The sequence below is a fragment of the Cyprinus carpio genome, chromosome B14 (genome assembly GCF_018340385.1).
Source record: "Cyprinus carpio isolate SPL01 chromosome B14, ASM1834038v1, whole genome shotgun sequence".
Classification (NCBI taxonomy): Eukaryota; Metazoa; Chordata; class Actinopteri; order Cypriniformes; family Cyprinidae; genus Cyprinus; species Cyprinus carpio.
The window spans coordinates 26,408,291-26,426,940 of NC_056610.1; the positions used below are offsets into that span (position 1 = coordinate 26,408,291).

Here is an 18,650-nt window from a genome sequence, read left to right on the forward strand (position 1 = left end):
GATCACATATCAGACTTTCTATAACACAAAAGGAGTTTAAGACCGTACAAAAAACAGATCAGTGCAAAAGGACTAGATGTGGACTGAAAGATGTGAGTTATTGGGCTTAAGGGTGGAGACCAGGGAAAAGACCACAAACGAAAAGGAGAAGAGAGAAGAATGTGTATCTAAACCATATGCCATGGAGATGGAGTTCATCACTTAATATCGCTATTAGTTTGACTAGTCTGGCACACAATTCTGTCATAGTCATCTAGAAATCGGAGAATGTGATAATATCTCACAGCAGCTGTTTTAAAGAGGGGAAAAATCTGTAATAACCAAAAAATGCGATGCGAGAATAAAAAAGAAGACAATATTAATATGGCAAAACACAGGATCATGTGACACCAAAATTTAAACAGATAGGTCTTTCAGAATTCTGTCATTTAAATACCAACTTGCAATCTACACTGTTAAAGAGATTTGTTTTTGAAGGAAGTCTCTTATGCTCACCAAAGCTGTATTTACTTGTTTAAAAATACAGTTAAAAAAGTAATATTGTGAAATATTAATATTAAAAAGGTTTTCTATTTGAATACATGTCAATGTAATTGATCCATGTGATGCAAAGCTGAATTTTCAGCAGTCATTACTCTAGCCTTCAGTGTCACATGATCTTTCAGAAATCATTCTAATATGCTGATTTTGTGCTCAAAAACAGTTTTCATTATTTATATTTATGCTGAAATCAGTGCTGCTTATTTTTGTAGAAACCATAATGCAGTTTTTCTGCTCTCATTTAATGAGATTACCTTTTTTACAGAACAATAACTATTTTTCCCCCTTACAAATTGATCACACAGCTTCATAGCATTGGAATATAATGCACAAGTCATATGGAGTAATTTTTACAATACTTTTATAGTGCTTTTTACGCAACTTGTGATCCCCTGGTCACTGTTCACTTCTACCGTATAGAAAAGAGCAGTGTGAACATACAACTAAACATCTCTTTTTTTGTGGTGTACAGACAAAAATACAGGTTTAGAATAATATGACTGAGTAATCAATGAAATAATTTCTTAAATGAATACGAAATACCTGGAGCCAAAGTTCAGCACTGTTCAATTTTTGCTCGACTCAAATGCTGTGAGCTTCTCTACTGTATTTAGAAAAAAACATTTTTGAGAAGCTCAACCAGTCTTGAGTATGTGTGTGAGAGGTTCGACTGTTAAGCGGACCCCAGGTTACTGTGCAGTGCCATGGCCAGGCGGACATTTCCTCGCTTCATTTAACTCCATTATGAAAGCGTGAATTGCTACAAATTTTTGGGGTTTTGACAGAACCCCCTCTCATCCACCAGCCCCTCTCATTCAATAGAGTGAGCCAATGCGTGAAAATGTTCCCAAAACAAATGTCTGTCACCCCTCCCCTCTGGCCTCGCCATAGAGAAAGAAAGAGAGAGGAAGAGAGGAGGATTGGCGCACTCCCCCAATGCGCCCCCCCCCAGCCACGCCCACCCGTTCCAACTCCCATTTTCCTTTCCATCAGGTGCATTCTACCGTGATATTGTTTTTAAAAGAGATCTGCTGCTTATGAAACCCATTTGCACAAACAAACATGAATAAATTACCAATATCGCATCACGTTAATGTTGTTTTCCTCCTCGCACACAAATTCCAGACTCTAAGAATTCCCTTATGACCACATTTTGATCAAAAGCCACGAATAGTCGTGGCCAGCGGCATGCTGGTAGTCAAACAGGTGGGTCAGAGAGAGCTGAATTAATGCGAGTCTGCCTCATTGAGGGGCTACGGGCTGCAGGATATTGTTGTGCTAAGTCAAAATAAAGCCTCTATTCATGAGCAGCAGTACATGCATATGAGAGAGCGTTTTGGCCTGGTCCTCTGGGTCCTGTGAGTGCCCCTCTCTCCCGCTTCCTTCAATGAGACAGATTCATTGATTTGCTCATTAGGGACCGAGGACATAGTGTGGAGGGCTCTCTCTTTCTTCTGCTCTTCTGGCTCATTCAGAGCTGCTCGGCGTGGAGGTGTGACTGCCCTCTGCCCTCTACTGCACAATCTGAAAGCGAGGAGTGTGTGTGTGTGTGTTTGTGTGTGTGTGAGAGAGAGAGAGAGAGAGTGAGTGAGTGTGTGTCCCCATGAGACTCGTCCTGAGGGGCTCTGAGTGTATTTTTCAGAGGATTTTGAAATCTGTGATTCCACCCCCGTCCTCTGTCTCCATGTTGGGTGGGAAGGACCCAAGGGAAGAGAAAAATAGAAAGACGGCACCTCTTTGCTCCATGTCTCTGCTTGAGAATCTAGCTAAAACTAGCGTAGCTGTGTTCTGGAACATGGCAGCTGGTCCAAGCTGCTTTAGGTGGCCAACTGGTGGGGGTCTGGCTGACCTTGGTGAAGTTGTAAAATGGATAATATGTCTTCTAAAAAACAGCTTGATTGATTTAACCCTCTGGAGTCGATTAACGCGTATACGCGTTTTGGGGTATTTTCTGATAACCCCGAAAAGAACGTAAATTAACACTTTCAGTTTTGATTACAGATAAGTGCAATACATCAATCGAATCTGTTAAAGGGTCTACTTTTTTTTTGTATACAGACATAATAACAACAAAACTTTTGCTGCACTTATAAAATAAAGATAACAAACAAGGAGTGCTGTCTGCAGCCTTTGTCTGCGCTGATCTTCAGATAAAAAGCGTCATTAAAATGAAACTGGTACTCAGTGAGACTACTCAACGAACAGACACTGACATGTCTACTTTGAAACTAAACAAGTGCTGCCGAAAACAAATATTCTGTGATAAAGTAATCCATATGAAAACAACGCGATGTCCGAGTTTTTCACGTCTCCTTCATTATCTTCCTAATGGTTTTGACCACGCCCCCGCGCCGAGCGCGCTTTTTGAGATTCAAATGTTTCACTGAAGCGCGCGGCTTTTGAATGAATGCCCACACAACAGAAGACAACGCAGCGAGACTGTTCTTCAAGTTTTTATTATTTTACTGTTTGCTTCGCGATGAGAGGAATAAGACATAATTCACCCCACAAGAGATGTGATTGTGGTTGAGGATTTGAGATTTGGATTTCCTCATAAAAAAAAGAATGAAGCACTTTATTCACAGAGATCATAAACATGAGTACGTCTCTTTTTTTTATTTATATACTTGTATAGTCTTTCACATACGTGTATTTTTTTCCAAAGACTTTTTCCAAACTATAATTCCTGACTAAATGTAATAATATCACTTGAAATATTATGAAGTTTTTCAATAACAATATACACTACTATACCATTCAAAAGCTTGAATGTAAATTAAATAAATGTATAACATTAAATGTAACTGTAACAAATTGTAACAATCATGCGTTCTTTCAATTTATCCCCCATAAAAAAACCTGAAAAAAAAATATTCTCAGCTCTTTTCAACATTAAGTATAATAATGATGAATAATAACAATAAATGTTTTTTTGTAGAAAATAGATTGTTAAAAGGATTTCTTCAATTGATTGTGTGACTGGAGTAATGATGCAAAAAATTCAGTTTGAAAGTCAGCTTTGATTGTTCCTAATAAACTGTTTAACTGCACTCACAAGTGAATATTAAATTATGTTGGTGGTATTTGGAAAATATATTCTAAAAAAACTACAAACATAAAATTATAGATTTATTTTGTCCTCACATTCTTTCTTGTAATCCTCCCCCTCTAGTGGACGCCAGGGAAGGCCTTTGTCTTCTCAGGTGTGAATTCATGATAGTTGAGCCTACTCGCATATGACTTTTACAACAAAAAAGTGTCTTAGAAAATTTAAATCAATATATTGTTTTCTGTAAGTGAGTGTATTCAATCATTTAGAAAAAAAAAATTCTAGGCTACAAGCCCCGTTCTCAAAATTCCTGGGAACCAATTTTTCTGTATTGTTTTTGCTTGCCTTATTCAAGTGTTTAACATGTTTTAGTTTTTCACTAACCACGCATAAACATTTTTTTTCCTCAAAAACACCAATCATGTACATACATGCTGCTCACATATTATAGCCTAGTTGGTGCTGATTACAGTGAGATTTGACTTTAGCCATTTAGATATTTATAAGAAACTGAAAAAAAGCACAAATGTCAGGGCATGACAAAACTTCTCCAGGCCCCAAAAATACCCTTAGACTCCAGAGGGTTAAACTGCCATTATCTAATTTTTCCAGTAGGGCCATTGATCGAGTTGTTCTGGTAGCTCACACAAATCCACACTGGCTAGAAACCAACTCCAATCATTCATATCAAAGCTTTGTTTATGCAGCGACATACTAATGTATTTATTCAAAAGTGGCGAGTTATGGATTTCATGTATTTTTTTATTATTATATTAATTTTATTGTTAACATCAAAATTAAATAAGCTGATATAAAAGATTTTTAAGATTTGATATACAAGATTTTGCAATTGATCTAAAGCAAACTGTTAAAACATTATTTGGAAAAATTTTTATATTTGTAGTATAAACAAAGAAAAAAAAAATGTAAGAGCATGTTAATCTTGACAGTATACATATGGCACATTTTTTCTTTATGAACACTACTGTTCAAAAGTTTGGGGTCAGTAATTATTATATTTTTAATGAAACTTTGAGCAATGATGTCTTAAAGTGATATTGAAAGCATAATGTTACAAAAAAAAAACTATTTTAATTAAATGTTGTTCTTATTTTCTTTTATATTTGATTAATTAGGAAGAAGAAGTTTTTTTTTTTGATTGAAAAAAAAGAGATGTTTTTTTTTGTGATGTTTTTTGTGGGGTATCGTGTGACTGTGGAGTGTTGTTTTGTGTGTTGTGATTTTGATTTTTGCCATCACAGAAATAAACTGCATTTTAAAGTATATTAAAATAGAAAAAAGTTATTTTAAAATGCAATAATATTTCACAACATTAGTGTTATTTTAATGCAGCCTCGGTGAGCACTAGTGGCTTCTTTCAATATATAAATAAACCCTAAAATGTTTAACAGTACTGTAAAACCCAAATATCCAGAAAACCTAAAAAATGTTGGCAAGACAATAAGGCAGGGCCTTTGAATTGCAAGTGTGAGTGGGAGAAGACCCAAAAGAACTAGCTGGGTGTTTTTCCAATGATGGCACCAGAGAGACTGCAGGGCCCAGGGCCTCCACTCAGGCCTGCAGTCTTTCTCTTAGCCTGCTGCTCTGTCTGAATGAGGCCCTTGTAATTACCTCAGAAATGCTACTCGTCCGTCAGCCCTTCTGGTGCCTGCTGAAGAGCTGTCAATCAAGCGCTCAAGAGCCCAGCAGGATAATGACAGCAAGCACAGCAATTTGATTTGTAAGAGGGGCTTTCTGCATGTCTCAAAGCAGCTAATCCAACTAAGTTTCTGAAAAGTTATTTTTCCCCGGTTAATTTTAGCTCATGTCGAAAGAATGCAAGACCACAAACCAAAGACTAAATAAACCAGCATGACAAACGTTTAGGTTAACCCAAACTTCTTTGTCTGACAATGTATGGAAGATCATGTGCTATTGTGTGGTTACAACTGGAAAAACATCTATCTGAAACAATAGAAACCATTCTGAAGCTACTATGATATACAGGATAGTAAAAAAAAAAAAAAAATTTAAGATGTGCACATATCCATTGCTAACCACAAGTTGAGAAGGCTAAAACGGCCACTAACATCCTTATTCCACTTCCTTGAGGTTAATGTCTGTAAAAATTATTCGAAGAAAAGCCTTAACGGACACAAAGGTAAACCTATTAGGGCGACAAATGTATCCCTTTAACCGACCCTTGGGAAGCAAGTGTCTTGAATGTCAAGCTCTTACAAAACAGGTGTTTTTGGTGTGAGGCACGGAAACAGTAAAGCTCTGCCCTATTATATTAGTAAGGCCCCTTACGGAGAGGGGGAATACATTTTCTGCTCATAACAAAAGATGGGCCGAGGAGGAGATACATTCACCTCTACGAGCTGGGGTGCGCTGGGTGCTTTCAGTTCTCTTGGAGATTCAAAAGCAGAGCTTAAAAAGTGGCTAGAAATATTCTGAGGGCGTGTTTGGGTCAGGCCATTTACTGGACGTAGTTGTTCCAGAGCCACCTCTTATGCAAAATAATAAGAAAAAAAAAATTAAGGAAAGAGATGCTTTTTCCTTGATTGATGAGAAAGTGTGAAATGTGATCACAGTCAGAAATGTTTGTGTTGAAGGGGAACTTTCACTGTGGAACAAAATACCACAACCCCACGGCAAAACCCAGAAGGAAAAAATACATGAAAGCCGCCCGGCAAGACTAGTACCAAAATGTTTAAAATATCAAATTCATTGAGCGATAATTGCTCGCAGCTACAGGGCTCTGAGATTCCCACGGATTTAATCTCCTGAATTTTAAAATAGAGGTCGAGACTAGTACCAAAATGTTTAAAATATCAAAACACGACCGATTTAATCTCCTGAATTTTAAAATAACAGAAACATGTAAACAGGAAATGGCTATGAAATGGGCCGAACTAACTCACAAACCATGCCATGCTGTACATTTGGAGAGGGCAGAAGAAACCAACGGTCATCTGAAGTCCTGATTCATCTCCTTATCCTACAGCAGCACTGGACGCCAACAGAGAGAAATCTAAGGGGCTTTTCAGAGATTTACCACAGCAGATAATAAAAAATAAATATGGATGGAGGGAAAAAGATTTCGGGTGGTAGTGTGGCGCGAGAGGGCGGAGGGGGAAAAAAGACGGATTTTTGAAGTGCTCATGTTTCTGCTGGGGTTGTACAGCTCATGAATACTGGTGTTGGTCTGTTTCAAATCGCAGTGAGCTGCATACAGAGGGAACATTTTACAAAAGAGAGATAAATTGGATAAAGCATGAATACAACATGAAGTACCAGCTAATGTGTATGCTTTACTCCTTACTTGGATGCATTAGTGACTGAAAGGCTTCTTGTCCATTTAAAACCAAAATCACATTGCAATTATGATTTCCGAAAATCAATAAATAAAAATACGACAGGAATACGTAATGAATAAATCCAATATCAGAGAAATACGCAACATATGTTTAAATTTGGACACATACTTTCCATTTTGTACTATACTGTAGCCTTAGCATACTAGCACAAGGCTAGTGTGACCAAATGTCCATTTCATGGATTTCAAAGATCTTAGAAATTAAATAAAGAGAGTTATATTGGCCTAATGTTGCTTTTAGACCATTAGTCTGCTACTAACTCTTCTTTCAGCTCTTGAGGAAACCTAAAGCTTGTCCCTGAGGTATAACTTCTCGTAAACCAAGCGTGCTGCAGATCAAAACGGCCAAACGCCCCTCATGATAAAGCTGGTGCTGATAGCAGCCCTTTAACTTGTCAGGTCAGGTCTCTGAACCGGCTATCAGCACCAGGCCTGGAAACTTTCAAATACCATCACAAATGGATGGCTTGTGGCCTTCACATCGACAGACCTGCATTCCTAGAGCAAGATGGAGACATGCATGCAATGCCAGTTAATTTCATTAAAGAGTAGTCATTCAATCTCCGTGAAAAGGTCATTAATGGCTAATGCAATAAAAGGCTTGGTGCTCTGTCATCCATTTTGTATGACCCATGAGTTTGATAAGACATTACAGTGCATAGACTTTCTTACCTCAATAATATAAAGCACAATGTTCTTGTAGAAGCAATACAGGATGCACTTGGCAACACGGTTGTAATTCCAAGCGCCGTGAACCAACAGAAGATTCTTCAAGTACTTGAACTGTGAGAGAGAAGGGAGGACAGAGATAAGTTCATTAAGGCCTATCGTTTACACAAGATCTACAGTTCCCCAGCCAACACAGAAAGCGGTTTTGGATTTGAAAATAAAGAGACACTCTTATCCATGCTGGGCAACAGGAAGCCTGGAGTTGCAGGGACAAGACAAACACTGTCTCACTCATATTCCTGAGAATTCCAGATACAATCTGTTTTATTTTGTTGAAAAGCAGAGGAAGGGAGAACAATTTTTGCAGCTGTGCAAAAACAAAGTAATTGTTGTTTTGGTTAACACATTTGTGCTTCTGCAGCTGGAATTTATTGGAAGGTGTTTTTTAAATTTTATCTTGTTTTTGGGTTTTAATATAAGAATTAGTTTAAGAAATGTTTATCAGGTTTATGATTTAGATCAAAATGGTACTTAATCTACTCACCCAACATCCAAACTGTAGATATAAACTGTTTAAATCATCTGGATCGTGTCAGATTTACTGAATATTAAATGCTGTTTGTGTTGCTGTCACTGTGTTTAACTTTCATCAAGTCAGATTTCAAACAGTCGATGAGTAGTTCACTCCAATTTATTTTGTTGCTTCATACACATATATTGCAAAAGATTGAGTAGATAAATATATTTACTAAACATTAAGTTCAGCACACTACACACCAAAAACAGGCTCAGCACCAAAACTCTGAACACGGAGTGATTTCACATGCACAACAATTCACTGATAATTCATAAAATTGTGTTTTCATCTGGCTTAGACATCAAAATGTAATCAGAGATGTGCTTTGCTCACTAAATAAGCCCCACAATGCTGAAGAAGGTGTTTATGTGCAGATCAAAATCAGGATACCAGAGATAAATCTATGGATTGTTTTCTTTATACAGTTTATGCAATTAAACTAACGAAAAACAACCAACATGACCTTACATGTTATTGGTTACAAAGCATAACAGACACAAGTTTGTTAGTTTCACTGTAGCCCATTTATATAGCCGCTGAAATAAATACAATATGCAAACAGCCGAATTTGCACAGGTGCTCAAGATTACAGTGACCCTCCATGACAGTGTAAACAAGTAATATGTGTTATATGAAAACACAATCAAAGGATGATTTAGGGATGCCATGTTTTATTTCCTAAAGAGCATCCTGAATGTGACAGTTTTATAAACATCGTTCCTCTAAAACAAACAGCCAGTCACTTCTATGAAGGCAGGAACAGCAGGGTGGGATGTAAGGGGTACGGAGGGCCTTTGAGGGGCTCAGGGGCTGTTTGACCTCTGGATGCGAGGAGAGCGAGTTGATGACAGACAGACTACAGTGGAGTCTGGATATGGAGCCTCTGTCCTAATATCTGCCGATCTGTGGAGGACCTAGTGCGAGGCTGAAGCTCTGCAGCATTCCAGCTCACACCGATTTATCCCTTCACATAAACAACTTAATCACATCTTCAAAACAGGCCCCAAGCAAAACTAAAGACCCTGGGTTTAACACAAATTAGCACCGCACTCTGTGAGAGCCCTGCTGTGAGATTAGCTTTAAATGAATTTCACACTTGGGCAGCACATGGGTCAGATATATAGACACACAATACGCCATACCATAAGATCTGCTACCAACAATATCATACTAATTTAGAATTAAATATCTAATTATTAACAAATATAAAACTAATATACCTTCACTTAATATTATATATTATATGGATGTGGTTTAACCCTGTAAAGCCTGATGGAATGGAACAGTTTATTACACCTTTCGACAAAACAAAAGAAAATTTAAAATTTGGTGAGTATCATATTTGATACATCAAGCTTTAATGGCTTTTATGGAGAATATGGAGCTCATATTCCAGGAGGAAACCCTCAGTTTAAATCAAAGGCCCATACTGAGCAAAAATAAGCAATTTGGTGCAGTTGTTGATAAGTCTATGGTCAAAAAAGATTAAATTCTGACAGCTTGTAAGGCCTTCATGACAGTATATCAGACTAACATAAAATGAATATAAATATTACTGTATATATCCCAATATATAATAATATATTTATTATATATTGTATAATTACAGTGGTGACCATCTAAATGATTAGAACAAGTATTTTCACAAGCTAAAAATGGTTTTAAGTCAGTTATTTCTATCTTTTGCTGTAGTGTGTCAGTAGGATATATCAGTTTACATTTCTAAACATTCCTTTTGCCATTAATTGTAATAATCCAGTGAGATTTTTGTTTGCATAAGGAGTTACATATTATAGAACTCTAGTTAATTTAATACAAATATATGACACCATACAGTTTATGTATAACATTTTCATCTAGTTTAACAGTTGATGAGAAGCAGCATTGTGAAAATCCTTATAGTGCAAATCAAGCTGACACTGGTTCAGGATGATGAATGCACACTAGCTGCTGGTACTGCACATTGAAGTTTCCCGTATGATCCAGCACATATCATACGAACCATTTTGCTGGAAGGCAGTTCGAGCGACTTTCTATGAAACTGCCCGCATTCCCTACCACCTCCACCTACAATATGATGAGGGCACTTAAGAAAAGACAAGATGCTTTCTTGGGTAATCCGATGCATGAGGCCAGTGAACAGACAGCTCAGGGCAATATAGAAAAACAAGTGTGAAGAGGGATGTTTCCACGAACTGCACAAAACGTGAAATGAAACTGAGACAGAGATGGAGAGCGATGTTGACAGCGATCAGCGACACTTGAGCTCTTCTTTTGTTAAACGAACAATGAAGATTATGCTATATCAAAATCTGTGAATTACAAAACATCTTCTTAATTAAGTTTACATAAGAGGGACAGGTCCCGTTTCACCATCAGCAGGGGTTTGAGTAAGTGAACACTCAAGCTATGTAAACCGAGCTGACCGACCCGTTTCGCTATCTCAGACTGCAGAATCTATGAGCCACAGGTTTTAACCCTTCACCCTAGATACATAATCTAGAACCGGATTTATTTTCTGGGAGTTGCACTGTAGTGAAACAAGACAAAAGTGTTTGTTTACATTGGTAACTGATACGTGCTTTAGGTTTAGAAGCAGAGATTACATTTTATTTTGTGTAATTTTATTTCTATAATTATGCATCATTTTTCATTAATTTCATTATAATTGATCAATTAAATTATTTAATTTACTCACAATTTAGCTAACTTATTCTTTCTTCCTGCAGGCATGTGCAATTTGATAGTTTCTCACCTGTGCAATAGAGTAGTCTGATGAGTTGGCAGCCTGCAGTCCTTCATTGCCAGAGATGCCGACACCCACATGGGCGGTCTGGATCATGCCCACATCGTTGGCTCCATCGCCAATGGCCAGTGTGATCACTTTCACCTGTTTTTTCACCATCTCAACCACCTCAGACTTCTGCAGAGGTGAAACCCTGGAAAGAAAATAAATAAATAAAAATTACAAAGTGACAAAGAGTGATATCTGCTCTGATGTGAAATGTTGAAACCACGGTTGAAACTGACATTTTATTTATCTTTCCACAAGGAAAGAGATTAGAGATTTACAACATAATTGCAGATTTGAAATGACACCTTTATAGAGGGATCTGAGACTATTTTTCTTGTTGCCAATTATTAGTGTTGACTACCATTTGATTTCTTGGCCGTCTGTTGTGAACCTTTATAGAGGGATCTGAGGCTATTTTTCTTGTTGCCAATTATTATTCAAACTCTCACACTGAAATTCACTGCTCAAATAGCAAATTAAAATTACTGGCACCTTTAAAATGCTACTATGATTTCTTGGCCGTCTGTTGTGACATTTTGTCTTCACATAATGATTATGTCTATCTAAATTCTGTTCAGTTCTTAATGTTTTTAAAATAACGCTCACCATGGCTACATTTATATAAGAATATTGTGGTGTGTGTATTATATATATATATATAATATATATATATATATATATATATATATATATATATATATATATATATATATATATATTAATCAAATATATTCCTGTAATGGCAAAGCTGAATTTTCAGCACTACTTTATCTAGTCTTCAGTGTCACATGATACTTCAGAAATCAATCTAACATGCAGATTTGCTGCTCAAGAAACATTTCCTTTTATTTCCAGTGTTAAAAACAGTTGCGCTACTTTTGTGGAAACTATAAATTTTTCTGCATTCTTTGATAAACTGAAAGCTCAAAAGAACCTAATTTACTTGAAATAGACTTTTATTCAGCAAGGATGCAAAATTTTACCAAAAAAAAAAAAAAAATCGAAGTAAATGTTATTACATGTCCTATTAATTCATTATGAGTAATGAGTATAGATGTTTAAAAATATCACTCTGATTAAGACCGATTCAACAATTTATTTATTGATCATTTTGTGAACTTGTTTGACTGAATCATTAAAATAAAAAAACACTCAAAAGAATAACTGGCTGACAAATCGCTGCAGCTGGCAAGCCAGTTTTACACAAGATCTGGAAAAAACAAAAAAACAAAACCTAATATATATTTCCTACAAAAAGTTCAATGCCTTTTCATGAACATTAGAAACCCATAACATTTAGAAACAGAAGAACCCACGCCTTATAAATGCCCAAATCGGGTAAATTTGTGTTCCTGATGAAGCCAAACCTGATCTCAGGATCCCTGACCTTTAAAAAACATATACAAAAGCTTGCAGCACATTACAGTACTGCATCATCTGTGTCAGCAAATGAAATTAAGGTCTCGCTTTCGGCTAGAAAAGCTCCTCCGGGGTTTAACCCCGGTTTAACGTTCATAGGTCATCCTGTAAGCAATGAATGTAGAGTGATGTAAGGCTCTCCAGTGAACCGGAGATTGCTGCCGATATAGCAGGAGACCTCTAGAGTCAGTTTAACATTTACTCATCTGCAGGCACAAATCTGTTCTCCTCCGGACACCATGTGGCTGTTCGTATGTGTGTGTGTAGTGAGCGAAAGCAGATAGGATGGATTACATCAAGCATTGCATAATGGCTGTGGGCACCTGTGGTGGTGCGTTGTTGTTTCTGGAAATTGACACTGATTTTTGGCAGTTCCTTGGGTCATGCTCAATTGGTTCCTCATATTTTTCTTTCGCTGTATAGCATTTTTTTTTTAAACACTTTATACTAGTCTGCGAACACACAGTTTAACTTTGTGTATAACTGACAGACAATCTGACTACAATCTACTATTATAAAAAATAACACTCATTAGTAAATAACTGCTTTGAGAGCTAGTATAATTATGTTTTTTGGGAAGGTTGCGACCTAAAGGGAAGGTAATTTGTTCTTTAAACAGCACAGCGGCATTTCCCTGTAATTGTCTGCCAGTCACTTGATGTTTTTGTAAGTGCAGAAAAATGTCCAATGATGGAGTCAGTTCCCCGGAGGGCAAAAGGGGTTATTAACCTGCAAAGAAATATTTACATCCACCTGTGAAACGGTAAACATTTAAGCAGAGCTTAAACTTCCTGTGTACTTTGGTTTAACAACGGAAATAAATTTAAACCTGCATCTAATTACAGTGACAATTTGTAATAATTGGACTCTTTTATTCTCCTTGAAAAAACAAACATCCCATGCCTGGACCCTGAAAAAAAAAAAAAAAAAAAGAGACTTCTTTCATTTGTAGTAGGGGTGTGCAATATACTGGTAGACATGATTAACCAGTAGAGATTTTTGACTATCGCCTCTATATGGTCATGTGACGTTGCTGTGCTACGTGGTCAAGAAAACATATTGTTTGCACACATTTTAAAGCATTGCGGTTTATGGTCATGTGACGTTGCTGTGCTACGTGGTCAAGAAAACATATTGTTTGCACACATTTTAAAGCATTGCGGAAGCGCAAATCTTTTAACAGTTCTCCAGCATATTGGAGATCGCGGCAGAGTCTAACTGAAATTATTTTGAACTTATTTAATTGCTGAGTTTTTTTTATTTTATTTTTTTGCTAGTATTAGTTTTTTGTGATTATTGGACTTGAATTACAATTTCTATAGAATCAAAAAAATATAATTTAAAGAAAATGTGATACATATCGTACTGTGAAATAAATTACTTATATTTTGGATAAAATTTGTGCATAGCTCTTAAAGTGACAGCAGTCTAACTGAAATTATTTTAACTGGGCAAAAGACCACCAATCTTGATTTAAGAGCTTAAACCAAGTATGTCAATCTTATTTAATTTAAACATCAATCTGCTTGATATTTTCATGCTGACAGACCAATTTGGATTGTGTGTGAAAACTAAACATTAAAAAAAAAAAACTTTTTGTCTGCCAAATTAAATTATTACCTTTTAGTTGTCTTTGTACTACAGCCAAAATAAACTGATACATTTTCTAGATAATATTTACTTTCAAGTGCCCCCTTGTTTTTTTTTAAACCCCTTGGTACAGTGAATCTTTGTTTTAATACTTTGTAAGGGTTTGTTACTGTTATTATTGCTGATTAAGTTATTCTTGTTGATTTTCAGCAAATTCCCCAGGTATAGTTACACACCTGCAGCATATCACAGCCTTGCAGGAAAGAGCCAAGTCCAGGAAATACTGGCGTGCCCCGTAAGTGAGGGCATACTTCAGTGTCTTTCCATCTATGATGAGAGCGAAGTCGTTCTCCTTGTGCAGAGCATCTCCCAGCATGCTGCAGTGATGGCTGAGTGTCTCCCTGGTACCCTGCACACAAACATGTACAGAATAATAAAAGATATTGATAAACATTTCATACAAAATGACATCATCACAGTTGTGTAACTGACTAAATCAGCTGGTATGTAAACATTTCTCTGAGGAACGTGCAACTCAAAAGACTGAATTCATTATGATAGGGATTTGTAATGCAATAAATCATAAAACTGTTCACAGACGTCTGATGAGACACCACACATAATTTCCCCCTTTTCCTTCAATGGCAATGCAATCAGTGCCAAGAATAACATAGGATTTAACATGCAGAGCACCAGACACTTTTGCACATGGGGTTTACGTCTGTTTATTGTCAATGCACAGGGCATCAAAGTGAGAACATACATATGGCATGCTTCATTACGGAGAGCGAAAAGCCGAAGCTGGGTGTGATGGTTCGTTTGTTAGAACAAGGCCTTTCAATGGCCCTGACCAGGAAACACAACGGCATGGGAACTTACCCTGAGCACTAGCATAGCTGCAGACCTCAGTCTTCTACGTCTCTCATTGCGTTCACACAATCGGAGTGAGCATACGTCTGGGTTTATGGGTTATTTTCAGAGGAATGTTCTGTCCCAGCTGTATGGGCTCAAATATTTCTGTGTGTTGATTAAACCTGCAAGATCTTAATCAACACTGACTGGGCCAGAGAAAAATTGGGATCTTTGACTTAACCTGACTGTTGTTTTAAACTGAGTTTAATGGTGAAAACGGTACATTCAGCAGAAAATACCCCTCGTAGTAAGAAGCTGTTATTGTAAGGATTTGGGACGTATGGGAGGATGCTTCTGTGTTTGGATTAGGAATGCTGCTGTGCCCCATAAAAAATTCCTTTAAAATCACACAGCTCCTGCTCATAAAATGATCCAAATCCTGGTAGTAGAGAAATTTACACACAGCTTCTGCAAAAACAACTACTAAAAAATATACAAAAATATAATAATCATAAGAGAGTCAGTGGTCTCCACTACATAACCTCTCAACACGTCTGAGAGTCAATGTGAATCATCACAGAAATTCCTCTTTCCTCAAAGAAGCTGGTCTTTATAGCTTTAAATCCCTGAGCATTGTGAGTAAACAAACCAGTGCATGTCTCTATCTGCAGCTCATGTTCCACAGCTGTCCAGCATGTTTTCAGCTTCACATTCCAACATGGTGAAGACCACGACACAAACAAGGCCTTCTGTATCCGAGGGGTGAGATAATGACTAATAACAGCAAGTCTATGCAGAGCAGACACGATCGAACGCTGAAGAATTCCAAAGTATTCAAAATGTCGAATGGTCAGAGTTAGGGCCTTTACAGTTAGATTTCTCTTTTAGGTCAACCACTCTCATAGTGGAGAAAAAAATTCTCAAGAGAAGGTTTCTAAACAAGTGTGTTAACATTAATTAAACTTGACATTTTTTTTTAAACCTAGCTATATAAATAACATCACTTAATGACATTTTAAAAATTTGCCAAAAATCTGACCAATACCAATAAGCTGATACATAACATAACATAACATAACATAACATAACATAACATAACATATGTAATAAGAATAAAAAATATTGATGTTCTTTTAAATATTAATTCATTATCACTGTTTTTAGTGTTTTAGTAATAATATAAAAAAAATTAAGGTATTAGTATTATTCTTGAAAAAAAAAACGGCAATATTAATATAACATGGAGACACTGCTGCTTTTAAATAAATACTAAATAAATACAGCTTATTTAAAACTATTAAATCTTTGTCAAAAACAAATTGTTTTTAAACTGTACCAATGCCAATGATCTATATCAGCTGATACATGACAGGACAAAATGAAAGACAAACGACAAAAAAAAGAACCAAACAAAAAAACAAAACAATAAGAAAAAACAAAAACAATAAAACAAAACAACCCAACCCCCCCAAAAAAGAACGAATAAAAAGTTACATGCCACATTATAATCATTATAGCTGTCTTACTTTGATAGAGATCTATGCTGATGATCACCACTAAATCTGAGACTGAATGTATGTGTGTGTGTGTGTGTGTGTGTGTGTGTGTGTGTGTGTGTGTGTGTGTGTGTGTGTGTGTGAGGAAGGGAGATGCCTAAGGGTAGTGAGATTACACCTCGGGGACCAACCAACATTCTCCTGGCATAACAGACTCTGAAACCCAAGCTCAAAGGAAATATTTAGAGAAAGAAGCCTCAGGTTTCAGAGAAAGAGAGAGAAGTGCAGCTGTAAGAGCTTCTCTGATATGTGGCGTCCATTCTGTAGGTGTCCTCGTGTGTAATGGGTGTAAATAATACACAAGTGTGCCACAGATCAGATGATAAGACCGCTTATGAAGTCTAATGAGAGGACAATGTCTCCATTTCCTCACAAGTCATCACCGTTTCCCAGTCTTCCACTTTGGAAGCTCGGCTTAAACACTCTCAGTCATCCAAACAGACCTCTGTGTTATGGTTGTGTGAGCAAACCGGACCGTGATGACTTAAGAGTGTTTGCTTTGCACGTGGGCAGAAGGCATCAGTGGGATATACAGTACATCAGCGCTTCCACACACGGCCAAGATCCAGCAGATAACGGCTGATTTAGGCCCTTTGGAAATCCTTTTACTGAGATGCCTGGACTCCAGCATGTGATATCGGACATTATAAACAAGAAACGAAGACTGCAAGTGCATACATACACTCAGAATTGTATATAAATATGCCTAGACGGACACCAACTTGCACACTACTGCTTGACAGAAGCAACTGGCTTTGAAAGAAAGAGAGAATACGGTTGTTATTTCAAAAACTGTAACAGATCAAAGATATACAAATGGCAGAAACTGAGAATCGAGGAATCACAGTTATGGCTTTGCCTATTAGAGGAGTTCTGACACAAATTTCATGATTCAATTTAATTCTGACAAAGCTTTCGATTCGATTAAATTCAATATCGATTATTTTGGAAACATATCAGGTACAATACATGCCAAATTTTCTCAAGAAAAAAAAAAAAAGGTCATATGTTTTTTTCTGGTGTAAATATGACATTACGTGACATTTTTTACAAGCTGTTATACTGAAATCGTTGCATGGTTGAAACACTAATTAAGGTGATTACATGACAGGATATTTCGGTAAGTTGTAATCTTTCTTTTAACATACCTCCAAATGTTTATTCATATTTATTTCATGCAGAAACAGTATTAAAGTGGAAATGATCAGTTCACATGCACTTGCCGCTTCTCTTGAACTGAGCTGTTACAGTGATCTGTCTCTCCACATGAAACAGTGCCAAAACAGCATTTATTGTTTGAATACTGTCATAAAATGGTAAGAATCTGAAATCGGAGACTTCAAAAGGAACAAAGCACAGAGTTACTGTGATTTATTGAATGGGAGGTGTGCTTAAAAAATGTTGTGTTCATTAACTGAAAACAGGCTACACTAACTGATTCTTGGGATTTAAGAATCAATATAATTTGGTAAAAATTAGAATAAATAAAAATCAAGAAATTTAAATTTTTTACCCAGCCTTTTTCTTTCTTTCAAATGATCACAACATAAATCACATCCAAATTCAGTGTAAGATTATCACTAACAACAAATAAATGACTATAAATGGCTTTAAAAAAAAAAAAAAAAAAAAAAATATATGTGTTTCGAGATAATTGACAAGATCTTGAGAAAACAACTTATGTTCAGATAACTAGAAAATATCTATGTTTCTGCATTAAATTTTCTTGTGCTCTTGAAAAAAAGAAAAGAAAATGTAATTTGAGTATCTTGAGAAAAAGGAAAATTAAGATCTCAAGAGCAACTTTAGATGTTAACAAAATTACTGAGAACACTTTTTTTTAATGTTAAGAAAAACGTTTTTTAAATTTGAAATTAAAATTACACAAAAATCTTCAAACACAATTTTATAGTACCAAGAACTAAAGAAAATCAAAACGTGATAATTACTAAACAAAAAAATATTGCTTTCAACCTATGGCATTCTGCGTGGGCCTGTCTACTAGTAACCGATTGTAAGCAATATCAACAATTAAAATGCTGTCAGCATGAACGCACTTGTAGAGGAAAAATGATCAAGAAATGGAATTACAAACTGTATTTATAAAATAGACCTCAAGGGAGGAAAAACAAAATAAATGCTACAAAGCCTAGAAAACAGTTCCTTTACATTAAATTAAAAGACAGTGAGCTCTTTGCTTTGCATTATCTCTATTTTTGGCCCCC

General features: G+C 36.4%; 1 protein-coding gene across 1 annotated transcript in view; it reads right to left on the reverse strand.

The window, feature by feature from the left end:
* LOC109085024 (phospholipid-transporting ATPase IA-like) overlaps positions 1 to 18,650 on the reverse strand; it is a 120,881-nt gene that overhangs the window by 12,866 nt on the left and 89,365 nt on the right. The window contains exons 26-28 of the mRNA XM_042738774.1: positions 14,254 to 14,426; positions 10,970 to 11,153; positions 7,641 to 7,751 (exon numbers count right to left, since the gene is read on the reverse strand). Of these exons, the coding sequence (XP_042594708.1) occupies positions 7,641 to 7,751; positions 10,970 to 11,153; positions 14,254 to 14,426 (468 nt within the window). The remainder of the gene's footprint in view (positions 1 to 7,640; positions 7,752 to 10,969; positions 11,154 to 14,253; positions 14,427 to 18,650) is intronic.